General features: G+C 36.5%; 2 protein-coding genes across 2 annotated transcripts in view; one reads left to right on the top strand and one right to left on the bottom strand.

Moving 5' to 3' along the window:
• LOC131334192 (uncharacterized) overlaps nucleotides 1–27,388 on the bottom strand; it is a 74,111-nt gene that overhangs the window by 32,168 nt on the left and 14,555 nt on the right. The gene's annotated exons all lie outside the window — the stretch shown is intronic.
• On the top strand, nucleotides 3,912–12,076 carry LOC131334189 (uncharacterized). Its single transcript, XM_058369100.1, has 2 exons — nucleotides 3,912–4,205; nucleotides 9,607–12,076. Exon 2 carries the CDS (start codon nucleotides 9,636–9,638, stop codon nucleotides 11,784–11,786), a length of 2,151 nt encoding a protein of 716 aa, XP_058225083.1. The 5' UTR covers nucleotides 3,912–4,205; nucleotides 9,607–9,635; the 3' UTR covers nucleotides 11,787–12,076.

A 27,388-nucleotide genomic window follows, 5' to 3' on the forward strand; every position in this document is an offset into this window, starting at 1 on the left:
GGAAAAACACAGCTCCAAATTTAGAGATGGATAATGGTAGGCAAGAATCGATAGAGAAACAGCTTAAAAACGTACAACTTTAATACTCCAGAAACTGTCATCAGGGCGGACTTTAAGACCACCCAATGAAAAAACATTCATTAAAACAGGAAAACATGAGTGCAAATAAAAGTTCTTCTCATTTGTTTATAGAATTGATAGAGAAAGATGAGTGGGAAAAAAATAATACTCTCTCCATCTCAAAATCTTTGAATTTTTTCGATATTCGTGTCATTTTTTAAACTCTTATATCTCTCAATTTATGTTATATTTTTCATAATTTTAAAAACTTTGTATTATAGATTTAATCGAGAACTATCAAACAAGATCCATATTGTATATTTTTGGAGTTCGTATTGAAAGATATAATAATTTAAAGAACGACACCAATATCGAAAAAGTCTAAAGATTTTGAAACGGAAGGAATAATGATAAAGTAGAGAAAAGAAGACACAGAATATTATAAAGTTAGGGATCCCTCCCTCCCCTTTTTGGTAAAGACGATATGACTCTCATGTTTTGGAGGGCAATCATATCCAAGTTTTTATATATGGATATGCATGAGTGTGAGTGGACGACTCCTATTCCCCATTTGGTCCTTGTCTATTATTAGTACTTTTATTATTGTCTATCATTTTCGGATGACATGTATATCTGGTAAAATAGTTGCCTACGTAAATTGTCAAAAAAAAAAAAAACTCAATTGCTTGAATTGTCTCGGTGGATCGAATCTAAGAGCAATTCAATACACACAACTTAAAATGTTGATATTTTGCAATCTTCCTCCAATTAGAAACAGTTTATTTTTTTCCCGTGTTTTATTACTAAATCTCCAAATTTGAATTGCATTGTAAGTTCTATCGGTAGAGATCGAGGAAAAAACAAGACTATTGTAAAAACTGCAAATAGATGCTAAAGTATAATGCACATAACCCATGATATAACCAAGTTTTCTCATCTTTGGGATTATGCATTAGAGGGTTTTAGTAATAAGTGCATGGTAGCTATATTTTGCATCAGACATCTTATTTTGCTAGTGCAACAGAACTGTTCTAATGTTAGAATTAAATAAAATATTGAGGATGAGGCAATATACAAAATGCATGAGCCCGATGACGGAGAAATTATTGGGTGCCGCCGTGCTGGATGGTTCCACGTCACTGAGCCGACGTGATGCTAGAGCAACACATTTGGACCGTCTAAAAGTATATTAGACGGCTTAGATTGAAATATTCTATCTCCTCTCATTTTAACACTCTCTCTCCTCTTTCTCTCTCATTTTTCTCTCTCCAAATTTGAATTGTCCAAAAATCAAAATAAACAGCCCAAATAATTCCGAGCGGATACCATGTGGTATCCGCCCGGCACTTAAAATCTTCCCCGACGAAGGGGGACCCTAGAGTGAGTTGAAAACGCTACTGGGTGCACTGCGGGGGAAACGGACCGTGTTAATTGGTGCCTTTTTGGAAAAGTCTCTTTGGACAGTTGGACCATTTCTCAACAGCCAATCAAATCCTAACTTTCTCTTGTGCGGTTGGCGGGGGGTAATTCGGGAAACGGGTGTGGGGTCCGGGGGTCGGCGTGTCAGGGGTGGGAAAGCAATCTGCCTTTCTCTTCTCGCTCTGTTGCCATCTAGTCAATCAAATTTTATTTTCTCTTTTTAAAAATTAAGGCGGCTAATTTTGTCATTTTTTTTAATATCATTCTTCTGTAAGTGAATTTTTGGTGCAAAAATATATTTACAGGGAAGTCACGTTAACAGAAAAGAAAGTGGCAAAATTATTTTTCAAAATCAAACATAATTATTACGAAATAATAAAAATATACCAAGTGCAAAAATACATTTGCAGGGAAGTAACGTTGACAGAAAAGAAAGTGGCAAAATTATTTTTCAAAATCAAACATAATTATTACGAAATAATAAAAACTACCAAGATACGGAGTATATGTTAGTTTGCGCCATACATTTGACGTACACCAAATAGTAAAAAAACGGTGTATTTTCCCATGCATAGTTTCTGAAATTAAATTCTTTCTGCCTTGGGTGGAAAACCAACGATTTCCACCACATATTGTGGGTTTCATTGTGCGTTCGTTGTTAAGATCTGAATCATTCATCTTGTTAAACCCGCAGAGTAGTATATCCATGCAAAAAATTAGCTTGTCTGAAAATTGATGGGTGTATCAAAAATTAAATTTTGGTTTATAAAATAGCCGATCATGTACAATTTAACTTTAAAGATTCATACCGTTCATTTTATAAATAAATATTTAACTTTTGATATACCTATTGATGTCCGATGAAACTAATTTTTTGAATGGATATATTACTTTGCAAGTTCTACAAGATGAACGGTTCAGATTAATGTAATAAATCCACAATGAGGCCCACAAATTGCGGTGGTGGAAAATCCAACCAAAGGCTCTGTTCAGTTGTCGGGAAAGTTATATGAAAAATTGGATCCCGGGAAAAGTGAAGTGAGGTGAAGAAAAATAAAAATATTTTCTTATGTGTATTCTGTTGACAAAATTTTTTGTAGGAAAACAAATAATTCATTCCTTTTGGCAAGATCTATCTTACAACTTCTCTACTAACTGAACACACAGAAAATTACGTAAAAATTAATTTTTTCTATCATTTCACATCCTTTCCGTGCTACTGAACGAGGCATAAGATGGAAAAAAATTAATCTCATAATTTTATTGAAAATGTATTATTAAAGTGACCAAAAAGAGAGACATTGTAGTACCCCAGTAACCCCACGTTATCTTCTCGTACGTTTGCAAAGAAATAGCCTGGGGTTATCCGACGACCAAAGTTGACTGACTCAATAGCTAAAAGAGTAACAAAAAGATAACGAATGACATTCATGAAGTACCTAACTACTAGTAGAAATTTGGTCTCGGTAGTGATGACCTGTACCTTTGGTCCCTTCATTAATCTTTCAAAAAAAAAAAAAATTCATAATCCCTATTCGAATATTAATAAACTCCTTTTTCCGAGGGAAAAAAATATTTTTTTTAGGAAGCGTAAAAACTTCATTAATAAAACAGATTACAATTTACCGTGTACATTGAATATGGACAAGTAAATTGAAAACAATATGTCAAGACATTAAACTCAAGACCTTAATAGCTTTCTGTGTTTTTGTTTTAAATTGTTATTGAAACGTTACTTGATCGTCATCAAGAGCAACAGTAGAAGTTCATGTATGTATTAAATATTTGCATGGTTTTTGATTTTTTTTAAAGTCATCAATCTCACTGCTATTTTATTTCAGAAAACTTATGAGATAATTAAGGTATTTTTTTAACATATTATTTAAATAAACAAACTCATTTGTAACTATGGCCTTGTTCGTTTGGGGAACCAAAACCCCTGGATACTCTATTCAATAAATTTTCTCTATCTATCTCTTTTTATTCATTATTCTTATGAACCTTCCTCAAAACCCAAAACAAACAAGGTCTATATGTTTTTTATACTTGTCGGATTTGTCACACATAAATCCGTTCAATCTTTTTATTAGAAATTTTTTTTTTTATTCCTCTAAAAGACTGGCTCCGTTCCGGAACAAAAAAAAAAATTCTTATTTTTTAATAAGACAATTTCAAGCTCAAAAATTATGGGCTTACTGAAATATAAAAATAGGCAATATGAATCTTGTTTGAAAGATCTCGATGAGATCTTTTATACGATGCAAAAAAAATTGAAAATTTATTTTTTATTTATTTTATTTTTAAATTTAAAAATATAAAATAAACTGTTTATTTTTTTAAGAAAGTTTCTCGAACGGAGCCTAAACACGTGCCCTTCTTCCATACACTTCACAATCCTCGACTATAAATAACATACTCCCCTAGTCCCCTATAGCTAGACACTTCGTTGCTCTCTCTCTCTCTCTCTCTCTCTCTCTCTCTCTCTCTCTCTCTCTCTCTCTCTCTCCTGCATTACAGTTTACAAGCTCTCTCTCTCTCTCTCTCTCTCTCTCTCTCTCCTGCATTACAGTTTACAAGCTCTCTCTCTCTCTCTCTCTCTCTCTCTCTCTCTCTCTCCTGCATTACAGTTTACAAGCTAGTGAATTTCGAAGTCCCACAGATTTCTAGTTTCGAGAAGTTCAATTCAACCACGTACCCGCGGACGGTCTAACAGTTTGTATTCCGGTGTATGTACTCTCTCTCTCTCTCTCTCTCATATGCTACCGCTTTGGAAGTGAATTTAGTACTCCAACTTGCTGATATTTTTGTTCTGTGTTACCTTTAGATCGTAGTTAAGGAAGTTTTTTTGATGTTTTCCAAACAAAGCCCCGGTGTCCAAGTGATTTCACTATTGATTGATGAAAAAATCTTACAAGTTTTTCCTCTCAAGAGTTATATCGCAGTTTTTCTCTCATTTTTTCGAAGTCTTTTGGGCGTTGTCTTTACCCTAAAAACGATTTAGGAACGTAATTATAAGCGAATAAACAGACCTTAGGTCATGAGCCGGCCCACCCATCGACACAGCCAGCCTGGCCTTGAGCCGAATACCGGCCGCCACTAACCCAAAGCCGGTCTGGCTCTAGCCTATATCAGGCTTCACTCCTAGCAGTTTCGGGTGAATACTTTTGCTTGTTGTAGGGCCTTCTTAGGAATAAAAATTGTAATTGGCTTTTTGTATGATGAAATTTTCTCTCTCTTAGGAGTAGTTCATAACTTCATATTATTATGGTGGAACTTAAATACTAAAAAAGTATTTATGGTATTAACAAATATATTTAAAAAGCCCAGGAAAAATAAAAAATACTCCTAAGTGTTTCTTCTTCTTCTTCTTCCTTTTTTTTTTTTTTTTTTTATGTGTACCAGTTTTAGCCACTCGATAGTGAAGTCAAGATTAAAGAGAAAATGAAGAAATGACTAACATAGTATGAGATATTTTTATAGAAACAAAAAAAGGAGAGCAATTATTTAAACCAAAATAGTGACACATAAAAGGCCTATAAGCTTTTTTTAGGGACCCCATGAAAAACAAAAAGTATAATATGACATGTTTAATGATTATTAGATGTCTACATCATAAATTTGAAGGATAATGCTATGGTGTTTTTTTTTATTGTGTCTCCGTTATGTCTCTTGTTATGTTATGTTTTTTGTGGTTTTTGATTATGTCATGTGTGGTTTCATGTTACATAACACACGGACTCAAGCATGGCATAACATGAAATGACACATAACATAGCAAAAAACCACAAGAAGCATAACCAAAATCATAACAGGCATAACCGAAAATAACAAAAGGGATAACAGAGACACCGCAAAGATAGACACCCTAACATTTGCCTACATATACATATGGAAAAAGCCAGCCTGGAAACTCATCTTAAACGAATTTAAGACTTGGAAACCAAATGACAAAAATAACCCCTGCCTTTACCAAATTTTTTTGTCCACTGGGTCAACTTGGACCCACAAATTAAAAAAAAAACGGTATTTTTTTTTGTATTTAGTCAAAAAATATTCACTACTGTATTTAAGATAACTCATTTCTCTTACCTAAATGTACTAACAGCAATTTTGGCATTAATAATTCACTTAGCTTATTTATTTATTTTTATTCAAATACTTTTGGCATTTATTAGTTTTGCATCAAATTTGTTAGGTGTTTTCGGTTGTGAATAAATTGTTGAGAAATGTCATGTTATTATCGGTAGTGAAAAAGTTTATGCTGGATTTGTGAATGAAAAAGTTGTTGAGTTAGTAAAAACTTTTTTGCTAGTGAAAACTAGTTGGTAAAATGCGTTAAAATTTTAGTGTTTTTTATTGGTGGAAATGAAATGGTAAAAAATGCGTTAAGTTTTTAATGTTTTGTTGTTAATGAAAACGGGGCTTGATTCGTCTCCTCGAGAAAAATTAGAAAAATAAAAATTTTGATCGGAAGTGATAATTTCTTTAATAAAGACAAAAAAAGAAAAGAGATCCAAACACAATTTTTTTGACATCATATTTTTTACTTCTTGATTCTTAACGTCGAAACAAATCAATATAGCGTGAATTCACCATTATCAATTAGAGAAATTAAATTTTCTTAGAAGACTACGAATAGGATTTACAAGTGCAAATGCATTAAACTGAAGGAGAAATTTGCTTTTCAAAAAAAAAAGAGGAGAATTTTGAATTTTGAAGGGATGAAAGTGGGTTATTCACACGTGCCATACAAAATTTGGTCGTTGTACAATTTTTGTTATTAGGTTAGGTTTCCACGTCTTAAATTCGTTTCAGAGCTAGAGGAGTACCCCAACCACCCACCTGACATAGAAGCCAAAGTCTGTCAGTATCAACTCATAATTGCTATATGTACGCATAATTCTTGTAAACTTTCATTAATTTGTTTGTTTTGTTTGTTTTTTAAAATTTTTGTTAGATTTGAATGATATTTTTTAGATTAATCATCCGTTTCGACGAAAGAAATTTAAAAAACTACATACAAAATTATGATCGAAAGCAAAAAAGTTCATTAAAGACGAAAAAAGTACTCATATCAAACAGTTGTCTTATTTGTCTAAAGTGTCATCTTATTTGAATTTTTTTAACATCGATTCATACTTTTATACTTTAACAAGATGAACCTCCCAAAATTAGGGTGAAAAAATAAATAAAAAATTACAAAAAATAAAAAATAAAAAATACAGAAATAAGTTTCAAACTTATAAGTTTAAAAAAACACAGCCTACGTTAAAAAAGCTAGAGGTTCAAAGTATGTACTACTATAATATCAATGCAGTTTTCCGACTGTATATACACATTTTAGATATATTAATTCACTTCTTGCATGTGGATCTGTTGTTTGCTTGCAAGTTTTGTTGAAGTTTTTGTTTACTACGTATTTTTTTGTTGGTTTTCATTCCCTGCGTGGAACATTTTTTAACTCTTTGTGGGTGTTTTTATGGTGGGTTTTCTATGTCGTCTTGATGACTTTTCGTGGTCGGAGACAAGTTTGTCTGTGTGAGGACCTGAATGTTCGTTTGTGAGTTTAGGCCTTGTTTGTGGTTGCTTTTCTCCCTCCTTGAAGGTGGCTACCCATCTTTGATGTATGATTTTCATATCAATGAAAGTATTTCTAAGCTTTGACAAAAAAAAAAAAAAAAAATTACTAGTTCACTTTTTGCATATTATTGTTGTTCATTTGGCTGAGGTTATCATTTTTCTGGTTATAATTGTAGGCGTTCTGCTAATTACTTTTTGAACTTAGTCCTCGTTCAAATTATTTTCACGTTTGTTAATTAATTTTGCCCCATTTTTTTTGATTTTTTGGATTCGTCTCGTCAAGACTAATCGGAAAAGTAAAAAATTATGACTTTTACCCAAATATTTTAAAAATATACAAGATGAAGCTCAAAAAGCCTAAAAGGCCGGTTTTATCTTGAATATTTTTGAAAGTATTTGGATAAAAATCATAATTTTTATTTTTTCAATTCGTCTTAACCGAAAAAGGTTAAAATTATTCAATTGTTTGGAAGCATCGTCACCTAGTGTTCTAGACAACTCCACAACCACACGTTCCTATGTGGTTTATGACAAGTCTATTAACTCGATCCACATAAATATTATGTGATTTTTAAATGATCCGAAACACCGTGTGAGAAGTCTCAGACTACTCAATAATCACCCCGGGAAAAGGTTGTTGGGTGCGGTGGGTGCCATGGTCCTACTTTAATCTGGGGAAGACTACTTTAGGTAAATTGCGCAAATGAAAAACACACAAGCCAAAAATTGTCCCTTCCAATCACCCAACCAAACAACAAACACCATCAATGAGACCGATGTCAAGATTTCCTAGGGGGACCATTGATACTCCAACACAATATATACTATATAGTATGTTAATGACTTAGGATAAACTTAGGGCTGCAAATGAGTCGAATTTTAGAATATTTAAGTTCATTTTTTACGTTCCTTTGTGAGCTCGAGCTCGATAAAAAATTTGACGACGGATCCGAGCCAAGCTTGTTTAAGTTTGAGTCGAACTTAGGGACAAATGCCAAGTATTTATGCTCTTATACAGATCTAGAGTTGCGAATAAAGTTTTTGTTATGTTCATAAATAAGTCAATTCATATATAACAATATAAGTATATAAGTTTATAGTACTTGTACGTTATCTTTTTGTTGCTGTTAAAAAAAAAAAGGTTTATAGTACCTGTAAAAGTTTATAATTGTGCCATAAGTTATTAGATTCCAATATGTACATACATAAGTTTATACGTATCCAAGTTAATTGAGCCGAATACAGTCAGATTTAGGTTCGAATCATTTATTAAACGAGTCTAAAATTGAGACTTAGGTTTGGTTCGTCCAGTAGACGAACTGAACTCGAACAAGTTCTTACCGAGTCAAGTCTCGAACGATTCACGACGACTCGGTTTATTTGTAGTCCTAGAAAAAAGTTAAGGATTTGTGTGAAGGGGATGTTGATTGTTCTTATTTGAGTTTCCTTTGAAACCCACAACAAAACTTTAGAAACAGGACAATGAGTAATCCTTAGAAACTTTGCCCAGACCAAAAATAAAGCCTGTCACAAGAGAGCCCTTAGGGAATTATCCATGGTCCTAGATTAATCTGCCACAAGGAAATCTCTGGGGCCGTTTGTTAGTGGTCAAAGGAAGAGCAATTATTTATGGCTCTAGATTAGTGTTTTTGCCACAGCCTTGTCCGATGTTTAAGGGGGTTATCTATGGCTCTAGGGGAGCATAAGAGTCGAGCCGAATTTTGCAGCCTTCGAGCTCAACTCGTTTGTGAACGCGCCAATCCTATACTAACAAGCCAAGTTAAACAAATTGGGAGTCCTACCTGAGCTAACTAATTAAACGAACTCGAACAAGCTTTGATAGTCACAATACACTTGGGCTCATGCTACTCGAAAGTCATTGGCCCTTGTTAGACATAGTTAGAAAGTGCTCCAAGTAAGTATTCTCACAGAAATTCGTTGTTGGAATTCTCTACCTGCATGATAAGGGTTTGCAGTCTTCTTATTCTCTTGTATAGCATTGCTATATCTAAAATGAGGTGAGAAACATATTCACGGAGGAGCCGTGAATAAGTTTTTCACGGCTCTGCACAATCTCGTCCGTCCATTGGCGCAATCAATGATTGAGATTGCTTTCAATTTTGACCGGTGACAATAAATTCTGACCGGTCAAAATTGGTTTTCAATCCAGACCGTCCAAAAACATTTTGAGCACGCGTGATCGGGCCTATGTAAACTCAATTTACGAAAGCTCCGTAAAGAAGTTATTCTGCTGAAATTGAAATGAGAGCCATACAAACTAAACTGACCTTGTCCTGTATACGTTTTATGCAAACGCTCTTGGCTTGAACAAGGTTAACCCCTATCGCAGTTGCGGACCAGGACCGATCGACCTATATATATATCCTGTCAAGATCAAGAACATGCTCGTCACTTTGTCCGTGATGTGGTTACTACGTACTTACTAGTGCTAGGCAACTCAGTTCGGTTTCAAGTCGATCGATACTGCGCTAGCGCTGCTGCTTAAATTTTTACTTTAGTTTTCGCGTTTTTCTTCCCTCATTGCAGGCAGAATATATAGAAGAGAAGAGAGAACCATGCCGTGCTACAGGGTCTGCCAGCACCGTTCCCCTCCGGGAGATTACAACAATATGGCGAATATGAGGGCATTTTGGGAGACATGGGATATGAGGATTCTAATTCTCTACATCCTCTTCACCCAGTTGTACCTCCATGTTTGCGGACGGATCCGCGGAAAGAGCGCGTCCGCGTTCATAATCGTCAACATTTGGTTACTCTACCTGTTTTCTGATTTGTTTGCAATAATTGCTCTTGGAAAGCTCTCCAAGCTCAAGATCAACAACGACGCCATTCAGTACCTCAAACAGTTACCAAAGAGTTTGAACAAGACTTATCAGTTGCCATCGATCTATTCTAACGTCACACTGGGCAAAGACGCGCTTCAGGTGATGTGGGCACCTCTCATCTTGTTCTATCTCGGAGGTCCGGATACCATTACCGTCTTACGCTTTGAGGAAAATAAGTTGTGGACGAAACACCTTTTAGGACTCGTAATGCAAGGCCTAAGGACTGCTTATGCCCTGGTAGCAACCTTGTTCTTCCCGGGGTCGCTCGCTAGTCTGGCACTGTTGCTATGTATTCCTGGAATTATCAAGTACGGAGAGAGAGTGTGGGTAGTCATGTTAAACTCCAACGACGATTACACGGGTTTGGTTCAGTTAGATCCCGACAAAATCGACCAATATTCCAGGGCTTCGGGATCCAAGGCAAAGCTAGCGCTCCTAGCCCATTCCTGGTTGCATACTTTGAGGCCACATGCTGAAGATTACGAATGTAATGCGGACAAAGTGCAGGCTTTGGTAACACAATTCCGTGAAAAAATTACAACGGGTGAGGAAGCTTTCAGATTGATTGCGATTGAGTTGGGTTTGATATATGAGATGCTCTTCAGCAAGGTAGGCACGATTCTCACCTTATGGGGAAGCATTCTTAGATTCCTTAGCTTCTCTTTCCTAATTTCTCTGCTCGTGGTGTTCTTAATGCGTCGTGACGAGTTTCCCGAACATTTCAAAGGTGATGATGTGATTACCGTCGTTCTGTTAGCTGGAGCTATTTTTCTAGACCTAGCTGGTATTGTTGTGCAACTTTCTTCGAATTGGGCCTTGGTTTGGGCGTGTTATAATATTGATCAAATTAAATGGGGGGCTACTCCGATTCTCTTTCTTCACAAAAAACTAATCTCGGACCGCCCGTGGTGGTCTGGGGGCATCGGGCAACTCAGTCTCCGGAAGTTCTGCAAAAAGTATAAGTCTACCTGGTGCGATGAGACGTGGGGGAATCTTTTTGGCAAGGAAAAAATGTTGAAGAGATACAGATCACGGAAGGAGCCAGTAGTCCGAGAGGATTTGAAAGATCTAATCTTCGATCGCCTTTGCGAGATGTCAGAGAAACGTGCAGGTCCAGGTGTGAGAAGTGCTGATCAGTGGACCCTCTTAAGGGATGATTTTGCGCAGCAGTTCAAGTACTGGAGAAATGAACTAGAATTTAGTCGAAGTATTGTCGTCTGGCACGTTGCTACTGAGGTTTGCTACTTGTCGGATCATGATAAAGACAACAAGAAAGCGCGGTTGGTCAAAATGCTTTCCGATTACATGATGTACTTGCTCGTTGCATATCCTTCTAGATTTCCCTTCTGCAACATATGCGGCGAGATTATGCAGAATCGGGAACCTATGAAGAAACTTTTCGATTCGTGTAAAAGGGGTAAGGATAAAGGCAACACCACCGATACCACACTTGTGAACAGGGAAGCGGTTGAGAATAAAGGCAACCCCACACTTGTGAACAGGGAAGCGGTTGAGAATAAAGGCAACCCCACACTTGTGAACAGGGAAACGGTTGAGCATAAAGACAACCGCACACTTGTGGACGAGGCAGAAAGGCTTGTGCAAGGTATGAAGGAGAATCATGAGAACAGCTGGGATATCATGGGCAGGGTGTGGGTGGAGATGATGCGCTATGCAGCAAGGGAAATCCCAGTGAAGAAGCACATTGAAGAGCTTCGACGTGGGGGAGAGTTTTCCACCCATGTTTGGCTTCTGCTTATGCACTTAGGCGATTCGGAGAAGCTGGAAAAAAGTCATTCTAGCCTGGCGGATGAAGATGAAGATCACAAGGATGGGCGGAAAGATGACGACAATTGGGATCTTACAAGGTTTTGGTGGTAACCCTGCAGCAAAATATCGTCGGCTTGAAAAATTTCTACGTATGGATTGCTTTTAAAGTGTGTTTGTTCGTTTGTTTTTAGGAAACACTTCCTGCCATTCTGCTGTAAAATTTCAGGACAGGTTGGTACTATTATGTGTGACTGTGAATGCCTGTGTGTGATATTCGTGTTGTGTAATTGGGAGATTGGATGAAGAGACTGATATCCCACCCCACACTTAAGAATTTAGTTTCCTGTGAGTGTTCTGAACACCAAAAAATCTAGCAGAAAAATTCTTTTCTTACATTTAAACAGGATATGCGGTAAAGTGTTTCCTACTGAGAAAAGCTGAAGTTGTAGATTCTACATTTTTCTTGGTAATTGAACACAAAGAACGTTGTAGGAAAGTTGATTTTTCTCATTCTTGCAACCAAACAGGGGCCTAGTGTTTTGAAGATGATCCTCAACTATAATTTCCAATCTTTTCCCACCCAGAACTAAGAACACAAAGTAAAGGGAACAACGCAAGGCAAAAGAGCGAACACAACAACAGCAAAAAGAGGACTATTAATTGTGATGTCACCTGTGAAAACAACTAATTAAAGATCAGTAAGAAATTTCACCATCCAAAAATAAATGAACAGTTGAGGTTAAGACAAACACCAAGGGCTAAGTTATGGCTACCACTAGATCTTGACACCGATAACATATTCTTTTCTGCGAGAAGAAACCTCATGAGTATTAAATATTAGATTCGGTTCACGTCTTTCTCATAAGCAGAAACAGCCTCTAATGAGGCTTAAATTTGCCCATACAAATGGGTTCCCCTTCAGCATCAGTTGAAGTCCCAAAAGAAATGTGTTCAATCCTGAAGCCAAGAAAAAATTAAGAGAGAGAGAGAGAGAGAGAGATGCTACTTCCATTATTTGTTATATAGTTGCAGGAAACATTGGTGACAGTGTTGACCCCGACATTTGGGTTGTCCAAGCCCTACTTCAAGTTTGGTTGCCCACTTAATTTTAAGTCATAAAAAAATAAAACAAAAATCAAAAGTAATCTTTTCTTTCTATTCACTTCGCAAGGGAAAAGAGGTCTCTCGAGCCTTATTTATCTATCTTGAGCCCTCTGTCAAGAACTAAGAGTGGAAAGAGCATAAGCAGCAATGCATAGGATAATCCAACGTTCCGGTTGCGTTTTGCGCTAGCACGCATTATATTGTGCTTTTAGCTTGAATTACATCAAAAATTCAAAGTATAAATTTTTTTTTTCTTGCATTATATATATAGGTTAGAAATCGAACCCACTAGTGATTTTGCCATTGAATATTTTCGTTGCTTGACTTTCTATATATTAAAAGATCCAGAATTTATTTTTGAAACCTTACTCGGTTCTTGTCATTACAGTGCTTTATGATTAGTACGATCCGATTTAAAAAAAAGAAGAAGAAAGAAACATCTTCTTATCGCACTACTAGAAAATTGACCTATATTGACATGCAAAAATTGTTACAAACTATATTAGTGACAGAAAATTATAGCAATTGATTTCCAAATATTGATAATCACACTCTAATATTTGAACACTAAAAGATAAATATTAGAGTGGTTATCAAAAAATGGAGTGCCAAAATCAATTACCAAAATTATTATCACAAAAATATCATTACAAAAGTGTAGCTAAAGAAATTTAGTGACAAACATAAAGGTCCCGTTTGATAAACGGATTGGAAGTTGGGATTAGATTGCTAAGATGATGGTATTAGTAATTCTTTGTTTAGTTTTCAAAATTGGTCCGGATTGGTAGTCCCATGAGATGAACAATCCGGCCTATAGGAGGTATTAGCAATACCCCGTGGGACTTGGTATTCGTAGTCCAATCTCAACCCCTTCTCATTATCATTACCAATTTCTTCTATCAATCCAATCCCATCATCTAATTCCATCTCAAACAAACAAGATATTAATAATTCCATCACCTAATCTCATCTCAAACGAACATACTCATTATCAATCTATTCTCATTAACAATCCCTTCTCATTATCAATCTCAATCCTAATCCCATCTCCTTACGAATCCCATCCATCTATCACTTTTATCAAACAGGGTCAAAGTTGTTACTCTAGTCTTAGGCTCTGTGAAAACTTTATATCCATCTCAAAGCCAATTGGCAATGAGTGGAGAGGTCCCAGATGTTATTAAGTGATCACTCATTCTACTCCCAAGCAATGTGGGATTCTATTTCCTTAACATCCCCCCTCACGTGCAGCCGCATTTGAGGTCTGTCACGTGTGGCCACTTTTGAGTCCTATCATCGTGCAGCATTTTTGCTGGTTTGTCATCGTGGGGTGTGAATTGTTAATTTTTAAAATATGGAGTGGAACGGGCCCCGATCTGATACCATGTGAAAATTTTATATTCATCTTAAAGCCAATTAGCAATAAGTGGAAAGGTCGCAGATGTTATTAAGTGATCACTCATTCCACTCCCAAGCAATGTGGGATTCTATTTCCTTAACATCTCCCCTCACGTGCAGCCGCATTTGAGGTCTGTCACGTGTGGCCACTTTTGGGTCTTATCATCGTGGCTGCACGTGAGGTCTGTCACGTGTGGCCACTTTTGGGTCTTATCATCGTGCAACATTTTTGCTGATCTGTTATCGTGGGGTGTGGATTGTTAATTTTTAAAATGTGGGGTGGAACGGGCCCTGATTTGATACCATGTGGAAACTTTATATCCATCTCAAAGCCAATTGGCAATGAGTGGAGAGGTCTCAGATATTATTAAGTGATCACCCATTCCACTCCCAAGCAATGTGGGATTCTATTTCCTTAACAGGCTCGGTGTGGACTCGTAGAAAGAAGTTACTCCCTCCCGTCCCTTTTTAAGTATCCTGCTTCGTAACTCCAACTTATTAAAAAGACATCATCATTACACCTTTCACAATAATTTTTTTCTCCACTTTCCCTACTTACCCATCATCATTACACTTTTACTCACTAACTTTTCAAAATAAAATCTACTTTTAGGGACAAAATAGACAATATGTCAACTTTTACCCCCAAAACTTTATAAAATAGACATTTATTAAGGGACAGCCCAAAATAGAATACTAGACACAAAAAAGGGACTGAGGGAGTAAAAAAAAAAAAGAGAAAATTTTAAAATTTTCCTTCCCTTGTTTGGTTCTTAAAAAAAAGTTGAGAAAATTTCCAATCTTTATTTAACTTTCTTCCAAGTTTTCTCTAATTTCCTTCTCAATTATTTATATTCTTTCTCTAGGTTCCAAATAGAGTTAATATTGTGGTGGAAAAGGGAGGGGAATCAGCACACCTACACTAGCATATGAGAAGGCTTGTTTAAAATGGCCTTCTAGAGTACGTACCTTGATAAAGCTGGAGGAAATGAACCTCCATTGTCCATTCGATTCTCAAGGCAAGTGACTCAACAAATGACTCCAGTCGATCAGTTTTTTGAGTCAGAGATTGCACCTCTTCACTCAACTCGGCAACCCGCTTCTCAGTTGCGTTTGCCCTCTTTGAAGTTTCCTCTAGTTGTCTGAAGGTAGCTAGCCTTTCTTACTTGGGTCGATGAGTTGGGCTTGAACGCATGCCCAAGACCAGGCACATATCCAATTACTGGACCAAGAACATCGTCACAAATTTCATCCTCTGTTGGTGGTGTATCTCCCTCTTCCACAGGTTGTGCCTTCCGTTCAAGCATTTCCTTCTAGGAAAGATCAAATTGATGTTGGTTGTCATTTTATACAAGAATAAATCGCAAGAAATGACTTGGTAAAGTGAGACTTAAGGTGTTTTTTCTCAGCACCTTCTGAAGTCCAAACTTCTTTCTTGCTGTGAGTAATCTTAAAAAAGGCAATCCTACCGACCTCTTTATCTCGCTACACATCACAAAAAAGTATCACATTAAACCAAACATTATCAAAATGCATTGACCAAAGCAGAATAGTATTACCAGCTCTTCTCGACGTTGTAAAAAAGACTTCGATCCTGAGCAATGGAGAACTGTCACTGAAGGGCGGTTTTTTATACCGGCTGTGCTTTTATTCTGTATACAGAATCAAGAGTAAAAAGTAAATGCGAATAAGGGACTATTAAAGATGAAGTATCTGAATAAAAAAAGGATAAAGAGCTGAATTTTTTCGAAAACTTCTATTCTTCTCACTTCCATAATAGTTCCCACTATTATCCAAAGAACATCTTACTATGAATTTAGTAGAATGCATATGATCAAGGGAAATGATTTTGCTCCACCATTTTTTGATAATGTCACTCCCTGCAAGTGTATTTTTGCAGCAAAAAATACACTTGCAGGATGTGGCATTATCAAGAAAGGGTGTGGCAAAATCACTACTCATGATCAATTATGAGATTCCAATCATTGGGATCTATGCCAGCTCTGGGGTGTGCGCGTGCTTCATCTATCGGGTCATATGCTCTGACGTAATTATAAAGCCGATGTCGGTAATTAGAGTACATCCCACAAAGCATGTAGTCTGTGACCTCCTTGACATGTTCATTGTTGAAATCTAAATCAAACTCATCCTAATTACAAAAACAAAGAAAATACAAATTCAGTGGCAGATGTAAACTCATTAACTAATGTTAGTCTTGAAAACCAGGCATGATAACTAAACCGTTCAATCAACTTAGATAAAATAAAGACAAGCTGCTAACATGAAAGATAGAACAATTAGTGACGGAAGGACACTCCTGATGGCTTTCCATGTCGCCGCAAAATTTGTATCTTTTCAAAGAACAGGTATATTGTACGATATCATTCCTAGAACAATAAGTGGTATAATTTCTTCCCAAATTTTACGATGTCGTCCTAGAACAGGTATATTGTACGATGTCATTCCTAGAACAATAAGATTACGGGTTTGAAAGCTTTAGGTGGTATCAACTTATTTTAACTTTTAAGCCAGTTCATCAGGGATATTGATCCAAATTAATCGGGCCTACGCTAGTGAAATGTTAAATTGATGTCCAAAGATTCGTCGAGATGCAAACCAACCAGCCGCAATATTATGAGTTATAAAAACCATATTGCTCTTTAAAATTAAGTAATTCCATGCACCTTGCTCTTTACTTTAACTCCACTTTCCCACTTGCAGCTTTCATTAAACAAGGAAATATAGGGTCATGTCCATTGCCAAACAAGTTCAGTAGATACCATGCATAAAAGTGGATACAAACTTAAAGCCTATGTCTAAACTTACTCCCAAAGAAACGAATAGAGAAAAAGGAGAAAAAATTACACGGATAGTACTCCCCCCTGAGCGGACTAAAAGGTACTCCTATAATACTGATCTGAGTTGCTTCGAACTAGTGCTAGCTATCTAAGCTAAGAACATACTCTGTCTACTACAACAAGGAGATAGAAAACAGGGACACCAAAAAGAGAGAACTAACTAGCTAGAACTTGGGTGCTGGGAGCCAGGAAGTTCAAGGAGTCCTGGGCTTCTTTGGGCTGCCCCCATGATGGTGCAATGGGTCCGGACCAGCTGGAACCCCCCTCAATTCCCAGGTGTCTGATCCTCCACCTTACCCATAGGTCATTTTTAGAACATGTGTATTTCACTTTCAAATGCAGCAACATAGCAACACGAGCTATGTGTCAAACTCAAAGGGTCTTTTAGTACTTAGACTAACAATTCAACAACTAAGAATATGGTAAGAAATTATGACATTTGAAAAAAAAAGAAAAAGACTACTTACAGCAAGGCGTGCGAACATTGGAGCTTTTTAGATGTCCGTGATTTCATTCCAGTATGGCTCGCTCAACGGAGCAAATAGGCGACATACAATGCCTACCTCAGTCTTGAACAAAGTAGCATCTTTTGAACTGTAATGCCTCGTGATAGGCCCCTTTTTCTTTTTGACCTACCAGAAGTTGGAATGGAACAAAAAAGACCTTCCTAATTATTACAAATATCTTAATAAAAACTCTAACAAGAAATAAGGTATATTGAACAAACACATTCATCTATAAACAATTAGGAGTAGTGGGTACACTAGCATGCTGATCATTGGTAGCTGCCACGGCCATTACTTGACCATGATCGGCTAAAGTTTGTCCTGGTAGAGTTGAGGTCGCTCCATTGGAGCTGCCACCCTCTTCTTGATTTCCTCAAAACTTGAGTAGTAGAAGTGCCTCTCTTTTTTCCTAGACCCATAATTTTTGCCTGAAATCTAGAAACAAATGAATTAAAAAGATTGCAACTATAATACAACATGTGCATTCCCAAAACAATTAAAAAGACTGCAACAATAAGACTAATCATGTGCAAATATCACCTTTTTAGCTTGCGATCTAGAAAACTCATCATCGTCACTGTAGACACTGAGGTTTTCTTCACCTTCGGGTGGTAGAAACTCCTCATCACCAGCATCATGGCTCACCTTGTTCTTCCCCACTTTCGTGGTTTTACCATTAGCTCTCTATTTTGGACCAGATAATGACATTGCCTTTGCCTTCATCACAGTAATATCTATCCCAGCAGCCTCTAATTCTCTTAAGTTTTGTTTAATCCTTTCTTGCCTTTCCTTTTCATTTCCTGTCATCTCTTTGTTCAAATACCCCATCTGGATAAACATTTTCCTAAAAAAAAAAAATTAACCCGGCATTATTTATTCACAGCGACGGCATTGAGAGAATAAAATAAAAAGAAATAACCCCAATATGCAGCCATAAACATATAAGCAAAAGCAAAACTCCATAAGTAAATTCCTTCGTCCTTTTCCCTTATCCAACAAGTTGCACTATTTAGGACCATTTATTAACATAGTAAAAGCTAATTTACTAAAAACCAAACAACAAATGGTTGCTCTAATGAAAGAAGGGGAATGGATTTTGTTATTTAGATTAGTTAGATGGCTTGAAAGCTAATGCAAAAAGATTTTAAATTAGATGCCTCAGAAATTATAATTTGTTATGCGAGCCAAGTTTTTGTCCCTTGTTCCTTTTCTTTTTGGTTCTTTCACTTATTAATCACCGCATGTGATTAAGTCTATAGTTCACGACTAAAATTTTGAGCCTCTCCACGTGATCAAACGAAAGGAACAAATTAGATTAAAAACCTTGCAAGCCCCACACCCTATCCCTGCCTTCATATGATTTTATAATAGCAAGTCATCACCCAAAAGGAACAAATTAGATTAAACTAATCCCTGATATGGGAAATCTATGTAGAAAACATAGAATGAGTTTCCTCATTCTCCATTGTTTATTTTTAAGTTCACCTGAATGAGAGAGAGAGAGAGAGAGAGAGAGAGAGAGAGAGAGAGAGAGAGAGAGCTCACCTTAATCGGAAAGTTCCTAGTATCAAAAAACCCTAAAAGAGAACAACAAGACAAAGTTATATTTCCTTAGCTTTGTTTTAGCAAAACAGAGTTAGGGTTTCCTCATTCTCCATTGTCTATTTTTAAGTTTCCATGGAAAATATTTTGAATTTCTCAGCTTTGTTTCAGTAAAACAAAACGGCTTGAGATGAAGGGGATCCATGGAGGAGAAGAGAGAGAAGTAGAAAACCATACCGAGAGAGAGAGAGAGAGAGAGAGAGAGAGAGAGAGAGAGTTGCAGTGATGGAGGAGGAGTAGTGTGAGAGAGATGCAGGGGGAACGGTAATGTAAGAGGGGGGGGATAAGCTTTGGGATGAACGCCACACCCAAATTTTCCCGGCCCGCCAAAATTTTCCCCCTTTACAAATGGAAACGGCGCCGTTTCTATTTATTTTCATCCCTTTTTTTAAAAAAAAATTCACCCCTTTTTTCCGATGTCGTCCTTTAGTATGCCTACCAAAACATTTGCATAAGGATAGATGCTCTACACTCGAATACTGCAACGCGTATTTTGATACATCCCGCTCTTTACTCAATTATCTGAATCATTCATCTTGTAAAACTCGTCAAATTGAATGTTCTTGCAAAAGTTCAAATTGATCTAACACCTGCGACTACCTCATCAAAACACTTTTTTACATTAAAAATAGGTGAGTCTAATCATTTTTTGCATGACTAAACTATTCCGATGAGATGATTATGGGTTTTTCGATAAACTTTATGCTAGTTATGAATGATCTACTCTATTAAATTTAAAAAATAGATAGTTTCGATTGCAAAAAAAAAATACCTCAAGCAGTGTTCAAGTAGTGCATTATTAGACTTTAATTCCTCCAGACACATTAAATGTCTTTCATGGTCGCCAATATTCGATAATTACTTACTTTGGTGACAAATGATGGAATCAATAAGATGTGAAATCCTAATGGTTCCGATCAATCTTTATAATAGTATACTCGTTAATGACCTTTGAAATCTATACGTTCGACTTACTTAGTAGCTAACTTACTCTTATGCTGTAGTGGAATGTATGGTAACCACACAACCAGAACACAATCACGATGATTGATACTGTTGATTTCGTTGTGCTTGTTGATCAAATCATTCATGTAGTCACCGAAGAACAACAAGACGACACCGTTTTATTTTTGTTTATCTTGCTTGACCAGTTTTTTTGGTCGACAAAAGTATCACATTTTGGGACTACCAACAAAGACATAAATTACATGACCAAGTATTTTCTGCTCGCAAAAGGCCACGTACAAACCTGATCGCTGAAAGAGTTTTCCCGTGGCGGGAAAGTTTGGCGCCAACTCCAGCCGCGCGCCTAGAGGGTGGGGGGAACTTCATGTTTTTTGATTTTGTGACCAAAGTAGTTTTTGGTCACAAAATGTACATATCTAGAGACAAGTTTTTGCTGGTTGCAAATAAGTTGGTCCGAAAATCCCAAATTTGTTGTAGTGAATTAAGAAATCAGATTTCTAAAACTACACAACTACATTCGAAAAAATTGTAAGTTCGATCTGTAGGAGATCAAACTGGGTTAATTGAGTTCGAACTTCGATTCGGAGAGAGAGAGAGAACCATTGGTTTTGTTTGCTTTTAGTCCAACTCCCAGCCATTTAATCCCCGTTTGGCAGGAATGAAAAGCTTTTTTGTTTTGCTGTCTAAACCATTGGTTTTGTTTATGAGTAGCATGTTAACATTTTCTATTAGCAACTGAACTACCATTTGAAATTTAGGCCCTGTTTGTTAACCTCTTTTTTTTTTTTGGTGAATAGTTTGTTGACCTTTTTTTTTTGGTAAATAGTTTGTTAACCTCTTTTTTTTTTAATTTTGGGGTAAATACTAAATAGTTTGTTAACCTCTTTCAGCCTTGGGATTAATGGACTAACAATCCCTAGGGCCTTCTAATCCCTTGTTTGGTAGCCCAAAACTATTCCGGACTAAGAAAACCATGGGATGAGCAAGACCCCTAGCTAAATGGGTGAATTGGTAATTCTCCAATGCACTTGATATTCATAATCCAATCATAGGTCTGATGAAGTACAAAGACGAAACTACCGATGGTTAAACAAGTTAATGGTCATTTGTGCTTTGGTCATTTATATTGGCTAATTCGGTTTTTTAGTTGGGGGTTTCTGTGTTCATTTTGAAATAACTAGTTCCTCCATCATGTTTTATTCTCCACTAATCTACTTTTACCATTTTAATCCTCGCGAAAAATTATATATATGTACGGTTATTATTTGATAGATTTCAATTAGTTTTACGGCATAAAATTGTCAAAATCATAAAAAATTTACAAAATGAAAAATCTAAATAATTTTCGGAGACACGAATGTTGAGTTAAATTAAAACTTATATGTATTGTATTATTGGGTTTTGTTTAAATTTGGAGTTCTGGGTTTTTGCTGCGTTAGTTTCGAAGTAAATTATTTAACATCAAAAAATATGTTTTTGGTTGATCGTTAAAAAACTACTCCCGAGAAAAGTTTCTCAAAAAATAGTGAATCGGGCTCGACTTGTACAACCGAACCGAGCTTAAGTTTTTGACTCATTTAGTAAACGAGCTGATCTCGAACAAATTAAATAAAACTCGGCTCGACTCGTATGCTGTCATAATTTTATGGCTAAAACCATGCCGTTTTATGGCACATCACTCCCTACTGCCCCTTGGGGACAACAAAATCCCCGAGCCGATGTTGCTCTATTTTAAGGTTTTGTTTTTTTTTGACAGTTGGTTGTGGTGTCTGGAGTACTAATTTGCGTGCATCTCAACTATCCCGCTCCCTGATCCGATCAAAAGTAGGCCACTCACGCTGGAATTAGGGGATTCACAAGAAAGAAGAAATTACTTTCTTGTGACCGGACCCCAAGAATCGAATCATGCGTGCATGATCTATTGTGTGGGAAGTAAATTCACCAAGCAAACAGATCCATCGACTTAACCCTTATGGCAGTATTTTGAGGTTATTTCTCCAAAAATTGTATGCATAAATTATTCCGAGCACTTTGGATTATCAAAAAAAAAAAAAAAAAATTTAACAATACCCTCATGAACACTCTCCGATCGAAGTGGAGTATACATCCAAGATTGAAAGAGACTTAAAAGCTAGCTGAGCATCTCCTTTTTGGTAAAGGCATGCACATGAATGTCATCTTTTGTTGGCCACTCATCCATCCAAGATTCCATTCCAATCCCACGTGCATGGGAAAGGGTAGTGGACGACTCCCCTGGTGGTCGTCTTTCATTTGTGCTTGCATGTAGTATACCACGGGGGAGGACCGATAATGAACTGACCATGTGTGAGGCTCATTTTTGGGTGCCACGCGAATAATTTAAACCGTTTGTTAATTTTGAAGTAATTTTTTAAGTATTCTAGCAAAAATCAACTCAATTGGATACGTATAAAAGGTTGATTGAATCTTATAAATTGGTTCAATTACTTACATATATCCAATTGAGCTAATTTTTGGCAGGACTGCTCGAAATATTATTTTGAAATTAATAAATGGTTCAAATTATCTATGCGGGAGCAAAAAATGGACCCACACGCCGGTGGTACATTGTATATACCCTCCGGTCGGTACCCTTAGCGTGTCCTTATTTCCTCTGCCATATGGATAGGTACAAGTCCCCCAGTTGTAATTAGGCATAATAGAATGCTCAATCCCTTCAAAACTAGTACTCCCTCTGTCCTAAATTTTTTGGTTCGGTCCGGAAAATAGAGTGTTAAAAATATAATTTTTGCAAGAAAAAATCAAAAGTTTTTCAACAATTTACTAGATATCAATGAGTATTTTTAATTTGTGAAAAAAATTTGAATTTTTTTTTGAAAAAATTATATTATTTTTAATACTTTATTTTACGAACCAAAAAAAGAATTTAGAAGGGAAGAAGTAATTCGTATGAACAAATAACAAGTTGCCCAATTCACGTGTTTTCATTCGAGAGGGGTTTCGAAGAGCCAAGTACGGATGCTAAGACCCAATTGCCCTTGGGGCATCGAATAATTTCTCCAATCGATAGAACGGGAATAGCCAAGGAAAATAATAGTACTACTTTATAGTAGTATTATATATTACAACTGATGTGATGTTGAAAGATGAGTAAAAAAGGCAGAGCAAGGAGACAAAAACCATTGGGTATCTCCTTTTTTTTTTAAGTAAAGACGATATAAAAGGGTGAGTGGACGACCCCTCTTTGGAAGTCAATTTCACTCTCTTTCCTTTTTTATTACGACACATCAAAATAAGAAGTACTAGTAGGGACGCGGGGGCTCTGCTGCCCAGGGGTGGGCAGCAGCCCCTGCCCACACTCACACACACCCACACACGGCACCGTTTCGTTAAAGAAAAAAAAAAAACTCTTCCGCTTGCAATCTTAAAGAGCAGAAACGTGATTATGAGAGCCTTAGAGTTAAAATTTAATTATGTCTCTTTAAAATAATATGATCAAAATAATAAGATCTTCACGTCAATTCAAACGGATTGAAAATTGGAGCACTTAATTTTTTAATCATATTTTTTAATATATAAACGGTCTAAAAAAATTAAATGTGTCACTTTTTAATTCGTTTGAACAAGTACGAATATCTTATTATTCTAATCATATTATTTTAAAGAGATATAATTAATTTTTATCTCTAGGACTCTCATAATTAAATATCTGCTCTTTATTTAGGATCCTGAAGATCAGAAACGTGATTATGAGAGTCCTATAGACAAAAGTTAATTATATCTCTTTAAAATAATATGATTAGAATAATAAGATATTCGTACTTGTTCAAACGAATTAAAAAGTGGCACACTTAATTTTTTAAAATTAAAAAATGGCACACTTAATTTTTTAGACCGTTTATATATTAAAAAATATGATTAAAAAATTAAGTGCTCCAATTTTCAATCCGTTTGAATTGACGTGAAGATCTTATTATTCTGATCATATTATTCTAAAGAGACATAATTAAATTTTAACTCTAAGGCTCTCATAATCACGTTTCTGCTCCTTAGGATTGCAAGCGGAAGAGTTTTTTTTTTTTCTTTAACGAAACGGTGCCGTGTGTGAGTGTGTGTGAGTGTGGGCAGGGGCTGCTGCCCACCCCTGGGCAGCAGAGCCCCCGCGTCCGTACTAGTAGAGCATATAATATTATTCCCTTCGTTCCTTTTTAAGTATTCTGCTTCGTAACTCCAACTTATTAAAAAGACATCATCATTATACATTTCACATCAACTTTTTCCTTCACTTTTCCTACTTACCCATCATCATTACACTTTTACTTACTAACTTTTCAAAATAAAATATACTTTTAAGGACAAAATAGACAATACACTAATTTTTACCCCCATAATTTTACAAAATGGACACTTATTAAGGAACAGCCCAAAATGAAATACTGGACACAAAAAAAAGAACGGAGGGAGCACTATATATTTCTATTACTTTTCTTTCTTTCTTTTTTTTTCCTCCAAAGCCAAGTGGTTTGGCTAGCGGTTCTTGTTTGTTTTTTGTTTTTATTTTTCATCATACGATAAAAGGCTTGCTAACCCCAATCTCAGCCCAAGAGAAGAGAAAGGTCTGAGAGGCATCAACCTGGGGCTCCAAATTTTGACCCAAAAAGAGAAACTCCCGTTAAAACTAGTCATATATACTAGTAATAGTTTGTGACAGAAACTATCCAAACTCTTGATTTAGTGGCATGACGAGCATCAATCCACACGTTGTGATTGGGTTCATTTTCCACTCTAACTTCTTGTAAGTTTTTATTCGTCAAAAAAAAAAAACAACCTTTTCGGAATCTATCGCCGTTGAGTTTCGAACTTGCGTCAAAGACTACACATGGAAACACCCGGACCACTGAATCAAAGCATGTTCTAAGTATAAAATTTTCATATATAGAAATTCTCTTATTATTGTTTAATTGTGAAAAAATTTAAGAGCCCACTTAACGACTTGACCTAGAACCCTCAAATACTTTGGATCGCAATGTCCAACCCAATTGATGATTTTAACCCGGCCGCAGCCTTACGTCACTATAAGTACTGCTAAAAATGTAAGCAATACGTCAACTGCCCTAGTAGTGCGCTGGTTGTTGGCGGAGTTACGAGCTTCACAAAGTTACTGTCAATAGACACGTACAATTTCAAAATACATCTCTTGTGCTACTTGGAAACTATTAAAGTTGTTAGAACGCACAAATAACCAAAGAAGTACTGCAAAATAAATGCAGAACAACTTGATTGGTTGTTGTTTGTTTTTTTTTTTTTTATCATTAATGCTAGAGGCACATCGGTGTGATATAACTTAGTCACACCCCTCTCACATACAGGTGGGCGCGTGTCACACAGCCACACCCCTCTCACGTACAAGTGGGGCCCACTGAACGGGTTCCACCTGTATGTGAGAAGGGTGTGACTGAGTTGTGTCACACCTGATGTGCCCCTAGCACCTCTCTTTTTTTAACGGCAAAAGAAATTTATCAATCTTTTAAAATGATTAGAAAGATTAAAAGTACCAAGAGCACAATGATAAAGCGCCACCCAAGATCCAAAAAAAAAAAATTCAAAAACCGGAAGACAATATGCCTTCCAAGGACATCTAGGATCAAAGATCTGACCACCAAAACCGCAAAACCACATACGGAAAGAGCCAAACAAGCACCAAAGATGGACAAATGTGTTGAATAGAAACACACAAGATATACGAATACGAAAACAGTAAAGAAATCAACATATAAAATTATGAATTTTAAATAAGTATTTTAGAAAATATCCAAAAAAAAAATTGAATAAAAGCAAAACCAAAAAATTATTCTGCTTAATCACTAGCGTGAACACTTTACAACACTTTGTTCCAATGTCCTTATTTACAACACTTTGTCCTTATATTCCGTACACTTCCCTAATCCACGACTATAAATAATGCGCCCCCTATGTTGAAGAGGCTTGGTTACTCTCTCTCTCTCTCTCTCTCTCACTCTCTCTTGCTCTAATGCATTGCAAGCTATAGTGAATTTCTGAAGTCTCAGTTTCTAGTTTCTCGCAGTTGAACCACCCTCAGACGGTCAAATAGTTTGTGTTGTGGTATGTACTCTCTCTCTCTTCATTCTGCTGCTTAAAAGTGAATTTTTATTACTCCAACTTGCTGATATTTTTGTTCCTTAAAATTTGTACACAAACAAACACACACTCCACACCCCACTGGGTACGTGTGGAATCCCCTTGGATTCCTCCCTCTCCTCTCACTCTTTCGCACCTACTTAAACACACACTTTCTTTTTTATTGGCAAACTCATTCCACTCACAAAAAAGTTAACATAAATTTTGATACAAAATTAATCGGAGTTCCACGCAAATGATCGGAACTGGTCAATTCGTTTAAAATAGGTTTTTAAGAATTCCTACAAAAAATCAACTCATTCCGATATCGGTAAGGGCTTGATCTGTTCATTCAATTTTAGGGTAAAATTTGACTAGAACTAACCGGATGAATCGATTAAGCACTTACCGATATTCGAATGAGTTAATTTTTTACGAAAACCCTTAAAAATACGTTTTAAATAAATTGAACTACTCCAATCTTTTGCATGAGACTCCAGAATAGGTCCCCAAAAAACTTGCATCAAACTGTGTGAGAGGAACTAGCCCCTGTATGTATATCCATATACGTACATATATAATTATAAAACTTGACAAAGGATTTACCGAAAGAGGAAGAGAGGTACAAACACAAGCTACATCACATAAACCATGAGGCAAATGTTGTGCTTTGCCTCTTTTTTGCGGAGTTTTGGGTGGTGTCATATGCTGGTTTTGGTTTGGATGCTGCTGTTTCATTTGTTCCTTTGGGGTTGCTGGTTGTGTTGATTCTGCTACTTGTTTGTGGTTTGCTTTTGCTCCTGTGGAGGGCCTTCTTAAGTTTGGGGTGATTGATCTATTCAGAGCTTGGTTGTTGCTTGGTTTTGAGGTTTGCTGCTGAGTTGTTGTCTGTGTTTTCGGAGTGCCTTTTTGCTAGAAATTTTTCAGCGATCGGTGGGTCCCACGTGGTGCCCGCTCGGCACATCCGAGCTGTCCGATGGAATTTTGGACAGCTCGGATTTGGAGAAAGAAAGAGGAGGGATGAGAGGAGAGAGAATGTTACAATTTAAGTAGTCCAAAAGTGCATTGGACGGCTCAAAAGTGCTGAGCGGGCACCACATGAAATATACCCACCCGGCATTGAAAAATTTCTCGGGTTGTGGGGTTAGCTGCTGAGTTGTTG

The sequence above is a fragment of the Rhododendron vialii genome, chromosome 7a, assembly GCF_030253575.1.
Source record: "Rhododendron vialii isolate Sample 1 chromosome 7a, ASM3025357v1".
Classification (NCBI taxonomy): Eukaryota; Viridiplantae; Streptophyta; class Magnoliopsida; order Ericales; family Ericaceae; genus Rhododendron; species Rhododendron vialii.